We start from the raw sequence: 20,218 nt of genomic DNA on the forward strand, positions 1-20,218 counted from the left end.
CTCAATTAAAAAAAAAAAAAAAAAAGGCAAAATTGAGCCTTTGTAGTGGAAAGTTCCGATCATTTACTTTAATGTTGCAGAAGCCAGGTAACAGGTGAAAATTCAGGGCCTGTGGGGGGGTTGTGAGGAAGTTGCACGGGCTGCAGGCTGGACTTTGCCCAGTCAAGCAGCTGGTATGGCCAGGTGTGAGCTGGAGGCGGGTGGTGACTGCCAGCTAGGCAGAGCCCCCTCCATCAGGGCCTGGATGTTGACTTTGGGGGGGGGGACCTGCCATTGGGTGCCTGTCCTCTCCCCTCCAAGTCCACTTTAACCCTTTCCCTGTCCCCCAGGGGAAGTGGAATTTCTATAACTATAGCATGGTTTAAAAGACCAGTTGGGCTTCCAAGTGGGTACCTGCCATTTTATTTGTTAAAGGGGCAGGGCCTGGCTCTTTCTTGGTCAAAGCTGACTCACCCGAACCATGGTCCACAGACCGGAATGAACGTCATCAAACCCAGGAGAATTATTCTAGTCAATGATCACAAAACCCACCACCCCACATCCTGTTGTACATATGCCCACACTCCAGCATGCTGTTTCATCCGAATCTAGGGTGCCCTTCCAAGCTCCCCAGGCTTCAGTTTCTCCAGCTGTCTAGAGTCGCTCTCTGAAGCCCAAGCAAAAGGATTTCTCAACGGTGTTTTCTGTTTCTCTGCCCCGTGCATTTCCAAGGAGAACGCAGCCAACCCCACCCTGTATTCCGGGAGAACGGGTTTGAGAAGGGACCGCAAAGCGTCCGTCCGGCAGGGCCTCCAGGCTGGCCCCCGCCCCACCACCTCTCCTCTTCCAGGCCATCTAGGGGTCCCCAACCCTTAAGGCTGGCATCCGAGCTGTCACTGCAATGCGTGCACCAGCAGGTGCCTCCCCCATCACCATATGGCGCCCTCACTCGCCCCTGGCTGGGCTTCTCGCCCGCTCCGCCACCGCTCGCGGAGCCAGCCGGGCGTGGGGAACCCAGAGGAGCCAGCAGCGGCGAGTGGGGTGCGGGACCCAGTCTCGCGCGGACCCCAGCTCAACCCTGTCACAGCGCACGCGCGAGCCGGCATGCTGGCTGGCGCACTCGCTCCTGGGCTCACCTCGGATCCCGCCTCGCACACAAGGATCCGCCCACGAAGTCGCTGCGCCCGCACACGGCCGCGACCCCCGCCCCGCAGCTGCCGCCGCCGCCAGCACTGACACCCGGATCCCGCGCCGGCTCCGCCCAGGTGGAGGGCGAGGCAGCAGCAACAGCAGGAGCGACTACAGGGGGCGGGGCTATAGGGCGGGGCTGTCCTGAGAGTTGGAGTCCGGAGGTGGGCGTGGTCTTGCGGGTGGGGGCTCCGCACAGGAGCCAGGAGATGGGCGTGGCCTGTCGGGGACCTAGACGCCGCAAAAATCCTAGAGCAGAGTGGGCTAGGCCTTGTAGGCGGAGTCAGTCAGAGCTAGAGAGAGCCCAGAGGAGCTGCAAGTCCCCCCCATAGCCTCTCCTTCCTAACTACAAGTAGAAAATGTCTTCTATGCACTCTGTGCTTAAAAGGAAAACTTGAGCAGCTGAGTTCTAGTCCCACTTGCCCTTTCTAGGACTGTGACATTTTTTAATCTCCCCGAACCCTTTTCTCATCTGCCAAGTGGTTCATAACAAAACGTGTGTAACCGTGTTTTTGTTTTTATTTTATTTTTTTGTTTGTTTTTATTTTATTTTATTTTTATTTTGGGAGCTGGAGAGATGGCTCGGCTGTCAGAAGCACTTGTTCTTGCCGAGGAGGATCCGAGTTTGAGTCACCCACACGTTGGCTCACAACCATCCATAACTCCAGTTCCAGGAGATCCGATCCCTCTTCTTACCTCATCAAGCAGCAAGGGCCCACGTGGTGCAGACATGCAGGCAGGCAGAAACACTCAGGTAAACTAAAATTAAAATCTGAAAAAAATGAATATTGCTTTGTCTTAGAGACAAGGTCTCACTTAGTTCAGGCTTGCCTCGAACTCACCATGAAGTGAAGAGTCCTCCTGCCTCCACCTCCCCAGGTCTGGGATTGAAGGTATGCAAAATCATGTCCGGTTTACATGGTGCCAGGGATGGGGCCCAAGGCTTCTCATCAACTAAGCAAGCACTCTACCCTCCCACCTCATTTCTGTTCAGTGCTGGGGGCTTCATGCCTGCTAGGCATACTCCTGTGCTGTGTGGGAGGATTCTAAGTCCCTGGCCCTAAAGGGTGCTGAGTTCCACTGTTCAATACTCTTAAGGGTTCTTGGAGTTAAAATATGTTTTAAAAATAAGGACATTGAGGGTCAAAGAAAAGCAGATATTTACCTGAGAGTGCACAGCAATATTTAGAATTCAAAATAATATAGAGGGGCTGTCAACATGGATGAGTGGGTAGAGGCCCTTGCTGCTAAGCCTGAAAAGAGGATTCCAGGGACCAACAGGGTGGAGTTGATCCCAGAGACCCACAGGGTAGAAGGACCAATACCCACAAGTTGTCCTGTGAACCTCCACGTATACACACACTAAATAAATAAATATAAAAAACAAAACCAAAACCAGACATTTAGACATGGGGGGCTTACAATGTAACCCCAGTGTTTGGAAACAGAGGGCGGCAGAGTTCAAGGCCATACTCAGGCATGTGGTAAGTTCAGGACCAGACTGGGCTATATGAGACCCTGTCTCAAAAGGTGTGGGTGTGTGTGTACATGCGCATGAGTGTGCAGGTGAGACGGTGTGCACCTGTAACCCTAGTACAGGCGGGAGGACAGCCATTAATTTGGGGCTAGCCTGGGTCACATAGTAAGTTTCAGGTCAGATTGGCTACATAGTGAGAATCTGTCTCAAAAAAATAGACAGAGACTGATGCAGTGGCTCACGCCTGTAATCTTAGCACACAAGAAGTGAAGGAGGCAGCACTGTCATGAATTTCAGGTCTCCCTGGGCCACAGAATTCCAGGTCAACCTAAACTACAGACCCTGCCTATACACACACACACACACACACACACACACACACACGAGGGGGGGAGGGGAGAGAGAGACAGACAGACAGAGGCAAACAGAGACAGAGAGAGCAACTTAAAACTTCTCTACTCACCCAGATGCCTCAAGGGACCAACACTCCAACATCTATGACTCGAGATGGAGTGCATTAGCTAGGGAGAGCTGAGTTAAGCTGAGAAGCAAGCAGCCCCCAAAGCCTCCAGACCACCACTCACCTAGCTTCACATGTGGGGAGGGATGCTATGGACTAAGGAAGGATGAGGCATGTTAGTTCTCTCCTGTCTCGCAAACACCTGTGCTCACACCTCACCAGCCAAAGTGAGTCAGAATACCTCTCCCCACTGTGGCAGTAGGCTAAGAAGTACAACTGTGTCTGAGAGGTGGGAACCTGCTGTCGCTGCAGTAACATACAGTAAGGGCAATGGTTAGAACCAAGCCAGGCATACAGCAGGTACTCAATAAATGATCATTAGAGAGCTGCTGGAACTTCAATAGCTCTCACCCCGACACATCATGCCATAAGCACAGGGAAACTTGAGGCACACACGCACGTGTACACACAAGCACACACACCATCTGGCTTCTCCGGGGGGGGGGGGGGGGTGGAAGAAAATGACCACAACCATCTCCAAAGAAGCATTTATTGGTACATAGGGCCCATGTTAGAGGCTCTTGAGCCCCAGGGCAAGGCCAGCAAGGCAGAGCCCGTTGCTCAGCAGGCACCCCAGGTTGCAGAGGGAAGACAGGCCGTGGTAGTGGAAGAATTTCTGGCGGAGAGCGCTGTACTTGGGGTCCTTCTCCCGCAGTTGGCGGTAGGGGTCGGGGCCCTGGTGGCTGCCTGGCACCTCTGTACCCAGGCCTCGCTCTTTCTCCACAGCCTGCAGGGCCCACATGACGGCCGTGGTGCGAGCCTCCAGCCAGCGGGCATTGATGGTGGCCAGTGTGAGGCTCAGGAGCAGCAGGGCAAGCTGAGGACAGTGACAGGAAGGCAAAGTGAGGGGGCTCAGCGGCTGGCTGGAGGGACCCAAGAGAGGGCATGCCTGTGTCCTCACATCCCAGAGAGACCCCTGAAAATAGCAATCCTTAGGAAAGTATCTACCTATAGGTGGCTTTTTCTCTTCTGCTCCTGGGGCCCCAGGGCATGGCCTGCTCTCCCACAGTTCCCCAAACACCAAAACCTCTTCAAAACATATATATATATATATATATATATATATATATATATATATATATATATATATATTTTTTTTTTTTTTTTTTTTTTTTTTAAAGTACTGAGAATTGATCTTGGGGCTCGGTTGCAATATGTGTTCTTCCCCTGAGCTACATACCCAGCCCTCTTTTCTTTTGTGCATATGTGGTACATGTACTTGTTCATGTTCATAAGTGCACATGTGCTTGCGGGTGCATGTGTATGTACATGTGGTCTCCTGCCGCCCCGCCCTCACCCCCAGACAGGGTTTCTCTGTGTAGCCCTGGCTGTCCTGGACTCTCTTTGTAGACCAGGCTAGCCTCAAACTCACAGAGATCTGCCTGCCTCTGCCTCCAGAGTGCTGGGATTAAAGGCGTGTGCCACCACCGCCCAGCATGTATGTGTGGTTTTGTGGGGGAGCCAGAAGTCACCTTTGTTTGGGTTCTCAGCCTTTTACTTTTTAAATTTGTTGAATTTATGTGTGTATGTGTGTGTTTGTGTGTGTGTGTTGGAGTAGTTTCTCTTCTTCCACTGTGTAGACCCTCAGATTGTCAGCAGGCTTGGCAGCAAGGGTCTCTGTTTTTGAAGACAGTCTCTCACTGATCGTAGACCACCCTCATTCAGCCAAGCTGACTGGTTGGCCAATGAGCTACAGAGCTCCACCTGTCCCCATCCTTGGCTCCAGCCTTCCCCATGGTGGGTAACCCCTCTGTGTTTGTTATCTGAGTGGATGCTAAGGATTCAAACTTGAGTCCTCATGTTTGCACAGGAGGCACTGTTTGGCCCAAGCCATCCCCCAGCCTCCGCTCTTTTCACTTTGAGACAAAGTCCCACTAAGTTGCCTGGGCTGGAGTGGAACTCACTGAGTAGCCACACTGGCCTTAAACTTACCATCCTCCTGCTTCAGCTTCCCAAATAGCTGGCACGATCAGCTTGCCCGTCTTCTCTCCCCAAAATCAAGACAGATAATACTAACTGTTCCTTCATTCTCCCTGCCCAAAAGCACACAGCCCAAAAGCACACAGCCCAAAATAGGGCCCATCCCTTCTGTGGTTCCAGCTCAGACCCAAGCAACTGACACTAGGCCAACAGGAAATGGATTAAACACCTGGGGAATACCAGTTACCCATAACTCTCTCATCTCTAAAAGATTATTTTTTTGGAGGAAGCAAGTGGAGACAGGATCTTAGGAGCTCAGGCTGGTCTCAAACTCCTTAAGTAACTGACCCTGGCCTTGAACTCCTGACCCCTCCCACTTCTACCTCCCAAGATGGGGCATAGGTATCACCAGTAAATCAGCCTTAGGTTTTTAATGTAAAGTTTTACTTTTAGTTAATTGGTTGTTTTCATTTTGTTTTGAGGCAGGGTCTCTCTTTGTAGTCCTGGCTGTCCTGGAACGCTCTATGTAGACCAGGCTGCCCTCGAACTCACAGAGATAGATCAGCCTGCTGCTGCCTCCCAAATGCTGGGACTAAAGGTATGAACCACTATACCTGGCTTGTTTTGTTGTTATTGTTGTTTGATGCAGTCTTACTATGTAGCCCAGGCTGGCCTGACACGTGTGCAATCTCCCCGGCTCATCCTTTCGCCTCCTGGGGTGACAGGTGTGTGTGAGTGTATGTGTGTGTGTGTGTGTGTGTGTGTGTGTGCGTGTGTGTGTGTGCACACGCGCACGTGCGTGTACGTTTATACCACCACATCAGGCTGAGAGATTACTCTCAAAGCACCTGTGAGGGCTCACCTGCCCTCATCTGAAAACTTCCAGAGCAGGGTGAGGGAAGGGTGGGGGAAATCTGAGCTGCGGAGGATTGTGTGAGGGAATATGTAGATGAGAGGGGAAACCTAAACTCCCAGTCTGTCTGGTTTTTAAACAATGAACTGAGGTCAGTGCCTCAGCTCAGCTGAGTCACTCCAGGTTGGCAGGAGGCCCAGCGATTGGGCAGAGGGGAAATAAGAGCCAATGGGGAAGATAAGGCTGGACAGAGAGGGCTGCAGGGGGGGAACATGTGCACCCACTGGTCAAGGTACCCAGTGACCGGCTCTGTCTTCACCGAGAATAAGAGTCATGTCTTTGTCCCTTTCGAAACAACGTTGCCTGAGCTGGTTATGGTGTCACACACCAGGAGGATACCCTGAGGACGGGGAAGCTGGAGAATCGCATGTTTGAGGCCAGCCTGGCCTGTACCTTTGGGGATATAGAGATGACTCAGCACTTGAGAGAGCAGAGCAGCGAGTTCAGTTCCCAGCACCGACTTCGGGCAGCTCACAGCTGCCTGTAACTACAGTTCTAGGGGGACTTGTCACCTCTGGCCTCTGAGGATACCCACGCATATATGCTCACAGACATAAATGAAAACTTAAAAAGCCGCCAGGCGTGGTGGCGCACGCCTTTAATCCCAGCACTCGAGAGGCAGAGGCGGGTGGAGCTCTGAGTTCGAGGCCATGCTGGTCTACAGAGTGAATCCAGCACAGCCAGGACTACGCAGAGAAACCTTCTCTCAAAAATATCTCACACACACAGAGTGTTAGAAGAAGGTATGTAGCATCAACTCTGGTCTCTACATATGATTGTGCACATGAATGTACACATCCAAACACACACACACTGAAATAAGGTCTTCATAACTGCTCACTGGAGTCTTGGGGACAAGTCTGCAGAGAATTGTGACCCTCAAATCCTCATACCTGACTCATTTCCCACAGTGTGAGGTGGATCCAGGCTCGCTGTGGAGCCAAGATGCAGAGGTTGACAAAAGCACACCCCAAGGAGACGTGAAAGTAGACCGGAAAGAGCTTGCTCTGCACGAGCCCAAAGGTGTGCCGAGGAAGGCTCCGGAAGAGCAGGAAGCCTGGGAGACAGAGGGCCACAAGCACCTGTTAGGAAACATCCAGATCCCTCTCCCATTTAGTCCTCACCCTAAATAAAAGGTTGGAGGGTCCCTACCTGAGGCAAAGGTCACCCACATCTGCATGCCCCAGGCACCAGACAGGACCAGCAAGTGGACCACTTTAATCAGGCTTCCTGGATCCTCACCTTCCTCCATCCTGTGGCCCTGGGAAAGAGGCAGCAGTGACTCAGCTTAACCTTCGACCTTTGCCCAATAGTTTTGAGGCCCTGGTAGAGAGTGCTGGGGTCCAGCCTCACACTGGCGCAAAGATGAGAGAAAACAGTCTGGAAACGGCAGTTCGAAGACTCAAAGCAGTTCCCTAGACAGTCTCAAGCCCAACAGGTCGACCTGAGCTCAGGCTAGGGGCTGGAATTATGGCTTTGAGGTCGGGAAATGGTTGGTATTGGCCTCACATTCCCTAAACATACTTGCAAAATAGTAGCAACAGCAATATAATAAGCAATCTCAGCCCAGTATGGAGGCTCAGACCTATAAATCCTCCATTCCAAAAAGCATTTAAAAACAGAGACTCACAGTTGTAAATCCAACATAATGGGAGGATGATGCAGGAAAATTACTGAGTGAGAGAACAGCCTGAGATAGCGCGAGACTACCTCAAAATAAATAAATAAACATCTCAGGCTCCAGCTACCGGAAGAGAGCTTGCCTCACGTGCAGGAAGCCCTGCGTCCCATCTCCAGCTCTGCATAAGTCAGGCCCTGGCTTTCTCCAGTCATTCCAGCACTGAGCAGGGACAGGAGGGTCAGGAGTTGAAGGCTAATCCGAGATTCATGAGGCCTTGTCTCAAAAGCAAACAAAATTCTAGAACAAAAGGCCTCAGGTTCTCTCTAGACTCCCAATACCCACTGCACCTTATAGAAACCCAAAAGCTTGAGCCATAGCAGATCAAGTTCACATGCCTAGTCTCTGTAAATAGCCAAGACCCCTTATCCGGAATCCCGAGATATCCTAGGACCATCCCAAAGCACCCCCGCAGCGCCCATGGGACCCCACCGTTGGAGCACCCGAGGTCAGGTGTCAGAGCCAAGAACCGGGGCAGCTCCGTGTGCAGCTCCCGCTCTCCTGAAAACTCCCAGGTTTTCTTCCGCCCCGCAGGCCTCGCCCCACCTCCCAGACAGCCGCAGCCAATAGGATCACAGATATGACTCTTCTGGACTCGCCCACTTAAGGATTTGCCCAGTTGGCTTGCGGGAATCATCCTGCCAACCCGCCTCTCCGAACTTCATCCAGTCACACCGAAGACGCTCAGGCGCCGGTGAGCTCCGCTCCTGACCCGGAGTGAGCAGGCGTGGCTGAAAGGAAGGCCACGCCCTTCTCTGTGACTCCACCTTCGGCCTCCGTGCGTTTTCCAGTGATGGTGTCCTCAGGGGATCAAAACTTCAGCGTCACAGCTCGGGGACTGGCTTCGTGGTCCCTGATGGGAGAGCATGAACAGGTGGTATGAGGTAGGTAGGGATGGAAGAAGGGGTCGAGAGACCGGCGGAGATTGACAGGACAAGGGGCGGGGCCAATCGCGATGGTCACGCCCACTCGCTCGAAGAATTCTCTGGGGAAGGGCATATCAGAAGATTAAATTGAGGTGGGGGGAGGGCAGGCACGGTTAGGGATCTTCCTGCGGTGAAGCTCTGAAATGTCTGTTTCCTTTTCCCCTCTAATCTTCTAGGGCATCTGTGGTCCTCAGGTAACATTCTAGAACAAATTCTCGTTTACCAAGCAGTGAACTAAATCTGTGTAATCAGGACAGCCCAATAAAGTACATGTGACTTTTTTTTTTTCCCAGACAGCTTCTCACTGTGTAGCCCTGTCTGGCCTGGAACTAGCTTTGTAGACCAGGCTGACCTGAAATTCGGGGATCCCCTGAGTGCTGGGATTAAAGGGGTGAATCACCACATCCTGCCCTTTGTGTGGCTTTGTTGTTGTTTCAGATTTTTAAATTTTGTTTTATATGTATCATTGTTTTGCTTGTATGTATGTCTATGCACTGCTTTCATGCCCGTGCCTGCAGAGGTCAGAAGAGGGCGTCAAATCCTCTGGGACTGGAGTTACAGAAGGTTGTGAGCCACCATACTGGTGCTGGAAATTAAACCTGGGTACTATGGAAGAGCTGTTAAACCAACTCTCAAGTTTTTGTTTTTAGGTTTTTTGTGACAGAGTCTCTCTATGTAGCCCTGGCTGTCCTGGAACTCACTATGTAGACCAGGCTGGCCTTGAACGCATAGAGATCTGCCTGTCTCTGCCTCCTGAGTGCTGGGATTAGAGGTGTGTGACTACTTTATGTACGTTTTTTTTTTTTTTTTTAAGTTTTTTTGTTTTTGTTTTTGTTTTTAAGTTTTTAAAAAAATTATTTATATGTACATTTGGTGTTTGGCATACATATAGGTCTGAGTGAGAAAGTAGGACCCACTGGAATTTGAGTTACAGACAAGACAGTTGTGAGCTGCCTTGTGGGTGCTGGGAATCCAACCAGGGTCCTCTGGAAGAGCATCCAATGCTCTTAACCCCTGAGCCATATTTCCAGCCTCTTTTATGTTCCTTTTTAATATAAAACTTGATTTTTTTTTTTGTTCTTGCATGTGCATGAGATATGTCTTAAGTGTGCACGTGTCATGGCACACTTGTAGAGGTCAGAGGACAACTGTGTGGGGTTGGTTCTCCCCTCCCACTTTAAGTTGGTTACTGAGGGATCCAATTCATGTCGTCAGGGTTGGCAGCAAGCACTTCCCTCCTCAAGCCCTCTCTCCAGCCCTGGAAGACCTTATGTCTTTATGTGGGCTGTCTGGTTCTCATACCCTAACCCACCTCTGTCTTTGGACTTACCTTTCATCTGACTTCCACTTCTGCTAACACTGAGAAGACTCACTCTGGGCTGAAACATCTCTGAGGCAGGGTGTCTCTTTAGGGAGACTCTAAAGGGGTTAGGAGGCTGGGGCTGTTTCTCAGTTCGCAGAGCACGTGCCTTGCATGCAGCTGGCTTCCACTAAGGCACTGTGTAAACTAGATGTAGCCACATACATCTGTTGTCCTAGCGCCAGGGAGGTAGAAGCTTGGAGGATCAGGAGTTCAAGGTGGCTACGTGATAAGTTGGAGGCCAGCCTGGGATACTTGAGACTCTTGTCTGAAAGGATTGGGAGTTAGAGACTGGTCTTAGAGTGCCTCCTATCCTGCCCCCCCACCCCCACCCCCCCCCAACCCCGTGTGTGTCTGCAGTGATCCTCTTTTGGCCGGCCTATCTCGGGACCCTGACTACTGTGTAGCTCACCTCTGCTCACCACCCTCCCTCTCCATCACATCTGTCAACGAGAGGGGCAAGTACTGGTATTTTTTGGAGGGCCTCGTAGACGCTAGAGGGCTAGGAGGGGCCAACAGTGGCAAGCTTGTTCTCACTTGTCCCTGAAGGAAGCCTTCTCCTCCCCTCACCCCATCCCAGGGTCCTTCTCAGTCAAAGCTTTGGACTGTATGACCCACTGGTCCAGGAACTTGGAGCCTGAGATCCTGACCGCTGGTCCCAAACAAGCAGTGAAGTGTGCGGGCTGGCAGAAGGAGGAGTGGGACCTGGTTCCTCAGCCTCATGAGGACGGTATATCCTACTCCAACTCAGACCTGCACAAGGAACATTGTCATGACCAGGACCTTGTGAAGAGGAATCACAGTACAGCCAAGGTGATGCCCGCACCCGCCCTTAGGGAGCCCTCGTTAACCTAGGGATGCACTTGCTGTGTGCCGCTGTGGAGCCAGGGAAGGGTTTGCCCGGCAGGGACCTACACACAGCACCTCCAGGAGGGAGGGGGGAAGGAATGGGAGGAATCCTACTTGTGTTTTTGTTTTCTTTTTTTTTTTTTTTTTTGCTTGTTTGTTGTGAGACAGTGTCTCTTGTAGCCAAAGCTGGATCTGAACCCCCCTATCTTCTGCCTCCATCTCCTGAATGCTAGAATTATAGGAAAGAGACATTATGTCTTTGTTTGTTTATTTGTTTGGTGGGCTTTTTGTTCTTGTTGGTGTTGCTGTTTTGTTTTGTTTTGAGACAGGGTTTCCCTGTGTAGCCCTGACTGTCTTGGAGCTCACTCTGTAGACCAGGCTGGTCTGGAACTCAGACATCCACTTGCCTCTGCCTCCTGAGTGCTGGGATTAAAGGTGTGCAACACCACTGCCTGCCTGACTTTAATTTTTTTGAAGGTGTGTGTGTGTGTGTGTGTGTGTGTGTGTGTGTGTGTGCACTTGACAACAGTTCCCTAAGAGGCCAGTCCAGAAGAGGGCATCAGGTCCCTGGAGCTAAAATTCAGGTAGATAGTTGAGAGCCTTCTGACCTGGATAATGGGGTGCTTAAGAACATTATGCACTTTATTTATTATATTTACTTTGGTTTTTCAAGACAGGGTTTCTCTGTGTAGCCTTGGCTGTCCTAGACTTGCTTTGTAGACCAGGATGGCCAAGAACTAACAGTGAACCACCTGCCTCTGCCTCCCAAGTGCTGAGATTAAAGGTGTGTGCCACCACACCCAGCTGCACTTTTTTTTTTAAGATTTATTTTTTTATTTATACAGTATTCTGCCCACATGTGTGCCTGCCCACCACAAGAAGGCACTAGATCTCATTACAGGTGGTTGTAAGCCACAGTATGGTTATTGGAAATTGAACTCAGGACCTCTGGAAGAGCAGAAGATGCTCTTAACCTCTGAGCCATCTTTCCAGCTCCATTATGCACTTTTTAAAAGACAATAGTATAAGGCCAGGTATGGTGGCACATGCCTTTAATCCCAGCACTCAGGAGGCAGAGGCAGGTGGATGTCTGGGTTCAAGGCCAGCCTACTTTATAGAGTGAGTCCAGGACAGCTAAGGCTACCCAGAGAAACTCTGTCTGGAAAAAACAAACAAACAAACAAACAAACAAGACAGTGTAGGGGGGGCTGGAGAGATGACTGCTCTTCCGGAGGTCCTGAGTTCAAGTCCCAGCAACCACATGGTGGCTCACAACCATCTATAATGTGATCTGATGCCCTCTTCTGGCATGCAGGTAGTGAACTGTAAACATACTTTTAAAAATCTTAAAAAAAAAAAAAAAAAAAAGACAGTGTAGCCCTAGCTGGTCTGGAACTCACTATGTAATTCACACGGTGACCGCAAAGTCACAGAGATCTGCCTGCCTCTACCTCCCAAGTGCTGGGATTAAAGGCGTGTGCCACCAGGCCCCATATATATACATGTATGTGCACATTAGTACAAGATGTCTGTCTATGGAAGCCAGCAGGGGGAATCAGCTCTCCTGGAGCTAAAGTTTTACGTGGTTGTGGGCCACCCAATCTGGATACTGGGAGCCAAATTCCAGGCTCCTGCCAGAGCAGTGCATTGAGCTATGTGTTAAGACAGAAGGGCATCCGTTTGTTTGTTTGATGTTTCTTGTTTCTGTGTCTATTTGGTTTCCGATTGTGTGTGTGTGAGACTCATGCTTGTGTTTAAAATTGTGAGTCTATGTGGGTTGATCGTGTTTAGCAACAGCTTGTGGCTGGGTAGTGGTGCCTCACACCTTTAATCCCAGCACTCAGGAGGCAGAGGCACTCTGTGAGTTCAAGGCTAGCCTGGTCTACAGAGCAAGTTCCAGGACAGCCAAGGCTACACAGAGAAACAAAACAAAATAAAAGGAACGCAGCTTGTGGCGGCATGTCAAGTAAGTGCTGATGGTGGTCACTGTAGACAGACATCACTGTCGCTGCTCTTAAAGCGAAAGGTCAAATCAGGGATAGCCTGGCATCTGCTTTCTGTCAGGGTCAATCCAGAGGCCCACAGACATTTGAGATGAGGCGCACAAGTGGACTTGTGAGCATGTGCAGATGGTGACCTTGGGGGTAGGGCCAGTGGATGAATGTCCCTGGACACAGTGTTGAGATAACCGGCACTCAAGAGAAGCACTCCCGTGCTACCCTCTGAACTGCAGCACAGTGAACAATCTAGGAATAAAGTATCATTCTGTTCTCTTGCCCCAGAAGTACCTGGAGTCTGGCTCTTCCAAAGTAAGAGGTAAGCCTGGAGGGGGGAGACATTTGGGTCTCTCTCCTCACTTAATTTTTAAAAAAGATTTATTTATTTTATTTATTGTATATGAGTGCTTTACCTAAGGAAGAGGGCATCAGATCACGTTATAGGTGGTCGTGAGTCACCATGTGGTTGCTGGGAATTGAACTCAGGACCTCCAGAAGAGCAGGTGGTGCCCTCAACTACTGAGCCATCTTTCCAGCCCATCCCCACTTAATCTTTATTTTACTTTTACTTTAGTTACGTCCTGTGTTTAGGGGGGGTTGGGGATACGTGTGTGCCACACACATTGGAAGGTTAGGGGACAACTCACCAGAGTTGGTTCTCTCCTACCCTGTGGGTTCCTGCCATTAGCCTCTTCAGACTTGATGTCAAGTGCCTTTTACCCACTGGCCGCCTTGCAGGCTCACTTTCCACTGTCTTCTCCAGTATCAAGATTCATGCTCATTAAATGCCTCAAGGGGCTCCCCGGCTTTATATTAGCCCCTTCCTCTCCCCTAGCCCCTGCCCCCCCCAAAATCTCTGCCCTGATTTTACCTCAGCAATGGCTTACACTCTTGCCTCTGCCCACAGTTAAGAATACCATGATAATTCCTGACTCTCAGAAGCTCTTGCGAAGTGAACTGGAGTCTCTCAGGACCCAGCTTCAGGCTCAGACTAAGGTGAGCCCCCCTCCACCCTCTGCACCCTGTGTTCTCATGCTCCTCCCCACTCCAGGGCCTCACCTCCTACCTCTCCAGGCCTTCGAGTTCCTGAACCACTCTGTGACCATGCTGGAGAAGGAGAGCTGCCTACAACAGATCAAGATCCAGCAGCTTGAAGGTAAGGACTAGATGGAGGCGGAGGTCTGCACAAGGTTTCCCCAGAGGGAAAAATAAGTAACAGGTCAAGGTCAAACCAAGGTCAGGAGGGAGGCAGAGGTTGGCGGATCTCTGTGAGTTCGAGGCCAGCCTGGTCTACAAAGTGAATCCAGGACAGTCAAGGATACACAGAGAAACCCTGTCTGCGGTGGGGGTCGGGGGCAGGGGGAAGGAAAGAAAAGAAAAAGAGAGAAAAGGCGGGGGGTGGGTCAGGAAAGCTGGAGTCCAAGCTAGCCTCAGACCCACATCTTTTGCCACCTTCTGGGCCTGGGCCTCAGTTGGTAGAGCACATGCCTAGCATGCATGAAGCCCTGGGTTCCATCTCCAGTCTGGACTAAAACTGGACCAGATGATTCGCGCCTGTGGTCCTAGCACTCCAGAGAGGGAAGCAAGAGAAACGTTGGAGGTTATCATCCAGTTAGGGAGTTGAAGGTCAGCCTGGGCTAGAGATTCTGTCTGGAAAATAAAAGATAAAAACAGAGCCCTAGCGGGCTGGAGAGATGGCTCGGTGGTAAAGAACACTGTCTGCTCTTCCAGAGGTCCTGAGTTCAATTCCCAGCAGCCACATAGTGGCCACAACTATCTATACTAGGATCTGGTGACCCCTTCTGGCATGAAGAGGTGTACATGCAGATAGAGCACCATATATTAAACAAACAAACAAACAAACAAACAAACAACCCCAAAAGAACCAGAGCCCTGGGCTGAGGGATAGCTTGTCAGTTAAGAGCGTCAGCTGCCCATGCAGAGGACCCAGATTCTGTTCCCAGCATCCACATGATGGCTCACAACCCTCTATAACTTTAGTTCCAGGAGATAGGACACCTTCTTCTGGCCTCCATGGGCACCAGGTAAAACACCCATAAAACAAAAGCCACAGTGAGGCACGGTGGTGCACACCTGCAATCCCAGCACTAGAGGAGGCAGAGGCAGGTGGAGCTCTGTGAGTTTGAGCCTAGCTTGCTCTATAAAGTTAGTCCAGGACAGCCAAAGCTACACAGAGAAACCTGGTCTCAAAAACAAAAACAAAAAACCCCAAACAAACAAAACAAACCAGAAACCCCAAACAACAACAAAAACATAAACCACATAAAAATAAGTAATCTCTTTTTGTCTTGTTGTTTGAGACAGGATTTCTCTTGTAATTCTGCCTGTCCTAGAATAGCTTTGTAGACCAGGCTGGCCTCAAACCTGCATCTGCCTCCCAAGTGCTGGGATTAAAGTCCTGCAGCACCATGCCCCGCAAAATAAGCAATCTTCCCCCCGGCCCCCAGACAAGGTCTCTCTGTGTTAGCCTTGGCTGTCCTGAACTCGCTTTGTAGACCAGGCTGGCCTCGAACTCACAGTGATCCACCAGCCTTTGCCTCCTGAGTGCTGGGATTATAGGTGTGTGCCACCATGCCTGGCCCTAAATCATCTTGAAAGTTAAAAATGTTCCAGGGCTGGGGACATGGGTCTGTTACATGGGTCATCTTGTCATGAGGACTTGAGTTCATCTCCAGAACTCAGATTGAGAGAGAGAGAGAGAGAGAGAGAGAGAGAGAGAGAGAGAGAGAGAGAGAGAGAGAGAGAGAGAGCGCTGGCTGGGCTCCCAGTTCTGCAGAGGTGGAGGTAGAGACCAGAGCAAGCATGGACTCCCTAGCCAGCCAGTCTACCCTAATCTGGGAGCTTCAGGTTCAGTGAGAGACCCTGTCTCAAAAGATAAGGTAGAGAAGAACTGAGGCCCTTGAGCCTCCCTACTCCTCCACACATCCGTGTGCCAGTATACCTGTGCACACCACCTGTGCAAACACCTGAACAGGTACATACATATAAATAAAACCAAGGGCATCCCACCCTCTCCACAGAAGTGCTGAGCCCCGTGGGCCGCCAAGGGGAGAAGGAGAGCCATAACTGGGACTCGGAGCAGATTAGGCAGGAGCTGTACGAGGCCCTGACCCAAGGGCTGCAGGGGTTGCAGAAGACGCTGAGGGAAGGTGAGGAGCTGCAACAGGCCCGTACCACTCGCTCCCTGAAGCTGTTGGCCCAGGAGATCCGGGACAGGTGGGTGTGGGCTGGAGGGCGGTGTGCAGGTTGCAAGAAAGCGGGGGCCACTGCAGGAACTTAATAGAGCAGGGAGTGGAAGAGTGGGGGGATACGACATAGGGGACAGGACAAGACAGGACAGGATGCTCAGAGGAGATAGGTGGCCAGGGGAGAGGGTGTTGAGGAGTCTAAGGGAACTGGAAGGTTAGGGGGACTGCAAGCTGGGTGGGGAAGGAGGCAGGGGCTCCGAAGATTGAGCGAGGCTGAGAGGTTGGAGAGGATGAGGCTGGGAAAACCCAGGTGGGAACAAAGTAAGCTGGGAAGGTGAGAGGACGCAGCCCGGGGGCTGTGGTGGGCGGAGTCTGGGACTGGGTGGAGCCTCGGTCTGGGGACAGATTCTGAGGCTTGTAGGCAGGGCTTTCGGGTACCGTCTAGAGCCTGATACCCGGGAAGGACCTACGGTGGTGGAAGGAGCCTGCGGCTGTAGATAGGCTAGGCAGATGAAGGTGTGGGCTAGGAATGTGGGTCCAGGCGCTTTTCTCCCCTCAGCAAGAAGTTCCTGTGGGAGGAACTGGAGCTGGTGCGGGAAGAGGTGACTTTCATCTATCAGAAGCTCCGTGAGTGCCGGAGGGGGGGTGGAGGAAGCGCACAGCTTGTCAGGGGTGGGGCTCCTTTGCGTTCCCCCCTGGTCACGGAGCTCTTTCCTCTAACAGAGGCCCAGGAGGATGAGATCTCTGAGAACCTCTTGAATATCCAGAAGATGCAGAAAACACAGGTGAAGTGCCGCAAGGTGAGCGGAGAACGCGAGTGCCTGCTGGACGTGATAGGGGGGGCAAATGGGATCTTCCTCCGGCTTCTCTGCCATTTGACTCAATCTAGGAGGCAGAATTCGAATGCCAGCTCTGAGAGTTAATGCTGTGCTACTTTGGGCAAGTCACTTTGCCTTTCCGGGCCTCGATTTGCCTCTCCATATTGTGGGTATAATCGTTGTGATCCTGAGCTTTCCTGGGGGCCTCATGCTCTCAATACAGCCTGGAATAGACGTGCTACATCGTGATTATTTTTCCTGTGGTCGCTATTATTATTTCTGTGTCTAACCACTTGCTCCCTCAACACCCTCCCGAACGAACCTCAGGTTTTGACCAAGATGAAGCAGCAGGCATATGAGCCGTCTTCATGGCCAGAGGCTGAGGAGGTGACCGCAGAAGGCAGTGGCTCCTGGAAGGATGACCTACAGAAGGAGCTGAGTGACATATGGTGAGGCCAGCTTCCAGTGTGACCTCTGACCCCTCATCCTCCTCTAACCTGCCCCTTCAGCCGCTGCATCTGGAACCCAGTTGGTTCTAAACCTTCCTACGTCTCCCAGGAGTCACCCTCTCCACAGCCTCCCTTGCCCTAACTCTGATTCTGGGGTACCCTGGCTACTGCAGCATCTCTTGGGGCCCCTGTCTCTGTTTCCCAACAGGTCTGCTGTCCACAGTCTGCAGAACTCCATCGATTGTCTTACCTTGTCCATGGGCAGCAGGCCCAAGGCCTCCAGTCTCAGGGGTGAGCGCCTAAGTGTAATGGGACAGGTCATTCCCAGCCTGGTGACTATGAGGTCGCCTTCAGAGGTCCTTCCAAGGGGCATATAGGCTGCGGGCTTGATCCAGGGTTACAGTGGGTGGGTAGGGGACGGAGAGACTGGTTGAGACTTTGAAGGCCTGTAATTCCAGAAATTAGGGGGTGGGTGAAAGAGCACCAAGGTGCAAGACCAGCTGGGTGTTTCATGCGTGAGCCACTGAAGTCATGTTTAGGATCTGTGAGGTTTGTTTGGTTGGTTTGTTTTATTTTTCAACACAGGATCTCTCTGTGTGGTCTTGGCTGTCTTGGACTCGCTTTGTAGACCAGGCTGGCCTCGAACTCACAGTGATCCACCTGCCTCTGCCTGGGATTAAAGGCGTGTGCCACCACCGCCTGCCTTTTTTTTTTTTTTTTTTTTTCCTTCTTCTTCTTCTCTTGGTTTTTTGAGATATTGCCTCACACAGCCCAAACTAACTTAAGCTTACAAGCTAAAGATGACCTGGACTCCTGCTGCTTCTGCCTCCACCTCCACCACCACAGTTCTGGGATTACAGGCGTGTGCCACCATTACTGGCTCCGTGGGATTTCATCTTTAGGTTTATTTTATGTTTATGGGCATATATCTGTGCATATATCCCTGCATGCCTGGTGCCTGAAAGGTCAGAAGAAGGCATCAGATCCTCTGGAACTGGAGTTACAGAGGATTGTGAGCCACCAGGTGGGTGCTGGGAATTGAACCTGGGTCCTGGCAGAGCAGCCATTTCTCTAGCCCCAGATGGGATCTTTTTAAAAAAGAGTTCATTTAAAGGGCTGTTGATATAAGGTGGTATTACCTTGGGTCACACATGGGATGTGGGTGTCTGGATCATAAATCAGTGTGGTTTCATCTTTAAGGGATACAGAGTCCAAATTCTGAAGTTGGTAGAGGGTCATGTTCAGGATGTGAAGGGCCAGCCCACCATGTCTCTCTCACAGGCCACAAGGGACACCAGTGCCTGAATTCTCAGTATCCCTCTTGGGACTCCGATTCTGACTGCGAGAGACCTTTCAGCAAGACCTGATCCTATCCTCCTGGTACTGCCCCCTCCATCCCTCATGTGGCCCACTTGTGATTTCCTCCATGGGAGCCTTGAGACTGGCACTCTGTCTGGGCATCTGGTCCCTGGCTGGCAACCCTGAGTAGCTCATGGCCAACCTTTTCTTCCCCACAGCTTGAGCAGCTGGGACTGCTTGCCCCGAAGACCCCTCCAGAGAAAAAATAAACTAGCTGAGACCTTCCTCCATGCTGGACTCTTTGCACCTGCTGGTTCTAGAGTCTGGGGTCCTCCCCATGCCATCCACAGATGACGCCTCGGTGTCTGGGAGGGTGCAGAGACTCAGCTCTTTTGAGGACGTGGGTCTAGACAGGCTAGTGAGACGGGATCTAGTGGGGCATGTGATCCCAGCACTCGGGAGCTAGGTGGAAGAAGGCATGACAAAGTTAACATAGCAGGGAGGGGACCAGCCTGAGCAACAGCAGACTTTGTCTTAAAAACACAGAAGTGCACCAACTAAATGGCCCAGTGGGTAAAGGCATCTGCCGCCACAGCTGAAGACCTGAGGTTAATCCCAGGGACCCTCATGGTGGTGGAGCACCAGCTCATGCAAGCTGTCCTCCAACCTATAAAGACACACGAAACACAGCACACATCCCAATAAATGTAATTTTCAAAAATTATTTTCACCCCGGGCCTGGTGGTGCACGCCTTTAATCCCAGCGCTCGGGAGGCAGAGGCAGGCGTATCACTGTGAGTTGAGGCCAGCCTGGTCTACAAGGTGAGTCCAGGACAGCCAAGGCTACACAGAGAAACTCTGCCTCAAAAACAAAAACAACAACAAATTGTTTTCAAGACACGGTTTCTCTAGCCTGGGCTGTCCTAGAACTCTGTAGACCAGGCTAGGATCAAATTTACAGAGATCTTCCTTCCTCTGCTTCCCCGATGCTGGGACTAAAAGCAAATACATGTAATTTTAAAAATTTAAGAACACAAAATCAGGACAGTGCTTGCCTAGCATGCAGAAAGCCTTGGGTTCCAACCCCAACATCATACAAACCAGATGTAGTAGAACAGATCTGAAATTTCAGCACTCAAAAAGGGATTAGGCTGATTGCAAGCTTAAGGCCAGTCTTGGCTACAAATAGAACTGGACACCAGCTTGGGCTGCGTAAAACCCTGTTTCAAATACAAAAGTGCGGGCTGGAGAGAGGTTAAGAGCACTAGTCTGTTCTTCCACAGGTCCTGAGTTCAATTCCCAGCAACCACACGGTGGCCCACAACCATCTACAACGAGATCTGGTACCCTCTTCTGGTGTGCAGGTGTGCATGCAGGCAGAATACTGCATACACAATAAATAAATCTTTAAAAAAAAAAAAAAGTGTATCTCTTTGTCCAGATAGAGTCTTCCTTTCTAGATCCCGATGCCCAAATGGGAAGAGGCGTAGTACAGGGTGTTCTTTGAAGAGGCTGAGCTCCTCTCTTCCCTCAGCCTATCCTACCCTGTCCTAACTCTTCATTCTTTTTCCTTCCAATCTCTGCCAACGCCTGCCTCGCCACATTGAGTTATGCAAATGAATGTTCTGTAGCTCCG

General features: G+C 51.0%; 3 protein-coding genes across 8 annotated transcripts; 2 read left to right on the top strand and 1 right to left on the bottom strand.

Moving 5' to 3' along the window:
- Positions 1 to 3,640: 3,640 nt before the first annotated feature.
- Positions 3,641 to 8,250, bottom strand: Tmem205 (transmembrane protein 205). 2 transcript variants are annotated; one of them, XM_051156049.1, is made up of 4 exons: positions 8,108 to 8,250; positions 7,150 to 7,258; positions 6,891 to 7,054; positions 3,641 to 3,981 (listed from the first exon to the last, which is right to left on the bottom strand). In XM_051156049.1, exons 2-4 carry the CDS (start codon positions 7,247 to 7,249, stop codon positions 3,676 to 3,678), a joined length of 570 nt encoding a protein of 189 aa, XP_051012006.1. In that variant the 5' UTR covers positions 7,250 to 7,258; positions 8,108 to 8,250; the 3' UTR covers positions 3,641 to 3,675. The 2 variants fall into 2 exon arrangements, with proteins under 2 accessions (XP_051012006.1, XP_051012007.1); XM_051156050.1 differs by having other exon boundaries at positions 7,150 to 7,250; positions 8,108 to 8,154.
- Positions 8,251 to 8,366: 116 nt separating this feature from the next.
- Positions 8,367 to 10,855, top strand: LOC127198203 (coiled-coil domain-containing protein 159-like). 3 transcript variants are annotated; one of them, XM_051156054.1, is made up of 4 exons: positions 8,367 to 8,559; positions 8,778 to 8,795; positions 10,322 to 10,419; positions 10,542 to 10,855. In XM_051156054.1, the coding sequence occupies exons 1-4, from the start codon at positions 8,555 to 8,557 to the stop codon at positions 10,814 to 10,816; spliced, it is 396 nt and encodes a 131-aa protein (XP_051012011.1). In that variant the 5' UTR covers positions 8,367 to 8,554; the 3' UTR covers positions 10,817 to 10,855. The 3 variants fall into 3 exon arrangements, 2 of the variants coding, with proteins under 2 accessions (XP_051012011.1, XP_051012012.1); XM_051156055.1 differs by lacking the exon at positions 8,778 to 8,795; XR_007831811.1 differs by lacking the exons at positions 8,778 to 8,795; positions 10,322 to 10,419.
- Positions 10,856 to 12,818: 1,963 nt separating this feature from the next.
- Positions 12,819 to 18,935, top strand: Ccdc159 (coiled-coil domain containing 159). 3 transcript variants are annotated; one of them, XM_051156051.1, is made up of 10 exons: positions 12,819 to 13,126; positions 13,715 to 13,803; positions 13,882 to 13,963; positions 15,849 to 16,044; positions 16,576 to 16,643; positions 16,740 to 16,816; positions 17,162 to 17,283; positions 17,492 to 17,574; positions 18,484 to 18,663; positions 18,801 to 18,935. In XM_051156051.1, the coding sequence occupies exons 2-9, from the start codon at positions 13,726 to 13,728 to the stop codon at positions 18,648 to 18,650; spliced, it is 873 nt and encodes a 290-aa protein (XP_051012008.1). In that variant the 5' UTR covers positions 12,819 to 13,126; positions 13,715 to 13,725; the 3' UTR covers positions 18,651 to 18,663; positions 18,801 to 18,935. The 3 variants fall into 3 exon arrangements, with proteins under 3 accessions (XP_051012008.1, XP_051012009.1, XP_051012010.1); XM_051156052.1 differs by having other exon boundaries at positions 18,565 to 18,663; XM_051156053.1 differs by lacking the exon at positions 13,715 to 13,803 and having other exon boundaries at positions 13,859 to 13,963.
- The last annotated feature ends 1,283 nt before the right edge of the window (positions 18,936 to 20,218 follow it).

This window comes from Acomys russatus, chromosome 14 (assembly GCF_903995435.1).
Source record: "Acomys russatus chromosome 14, mAcoRus1.1, whole genome shotgun sequence".
Classification (NCBI taxonomy): Eukaryota; Metazoa; Chordata; class Mammalia; order Rodentia; family Muridae; genus Acomys; species Acomys russatus.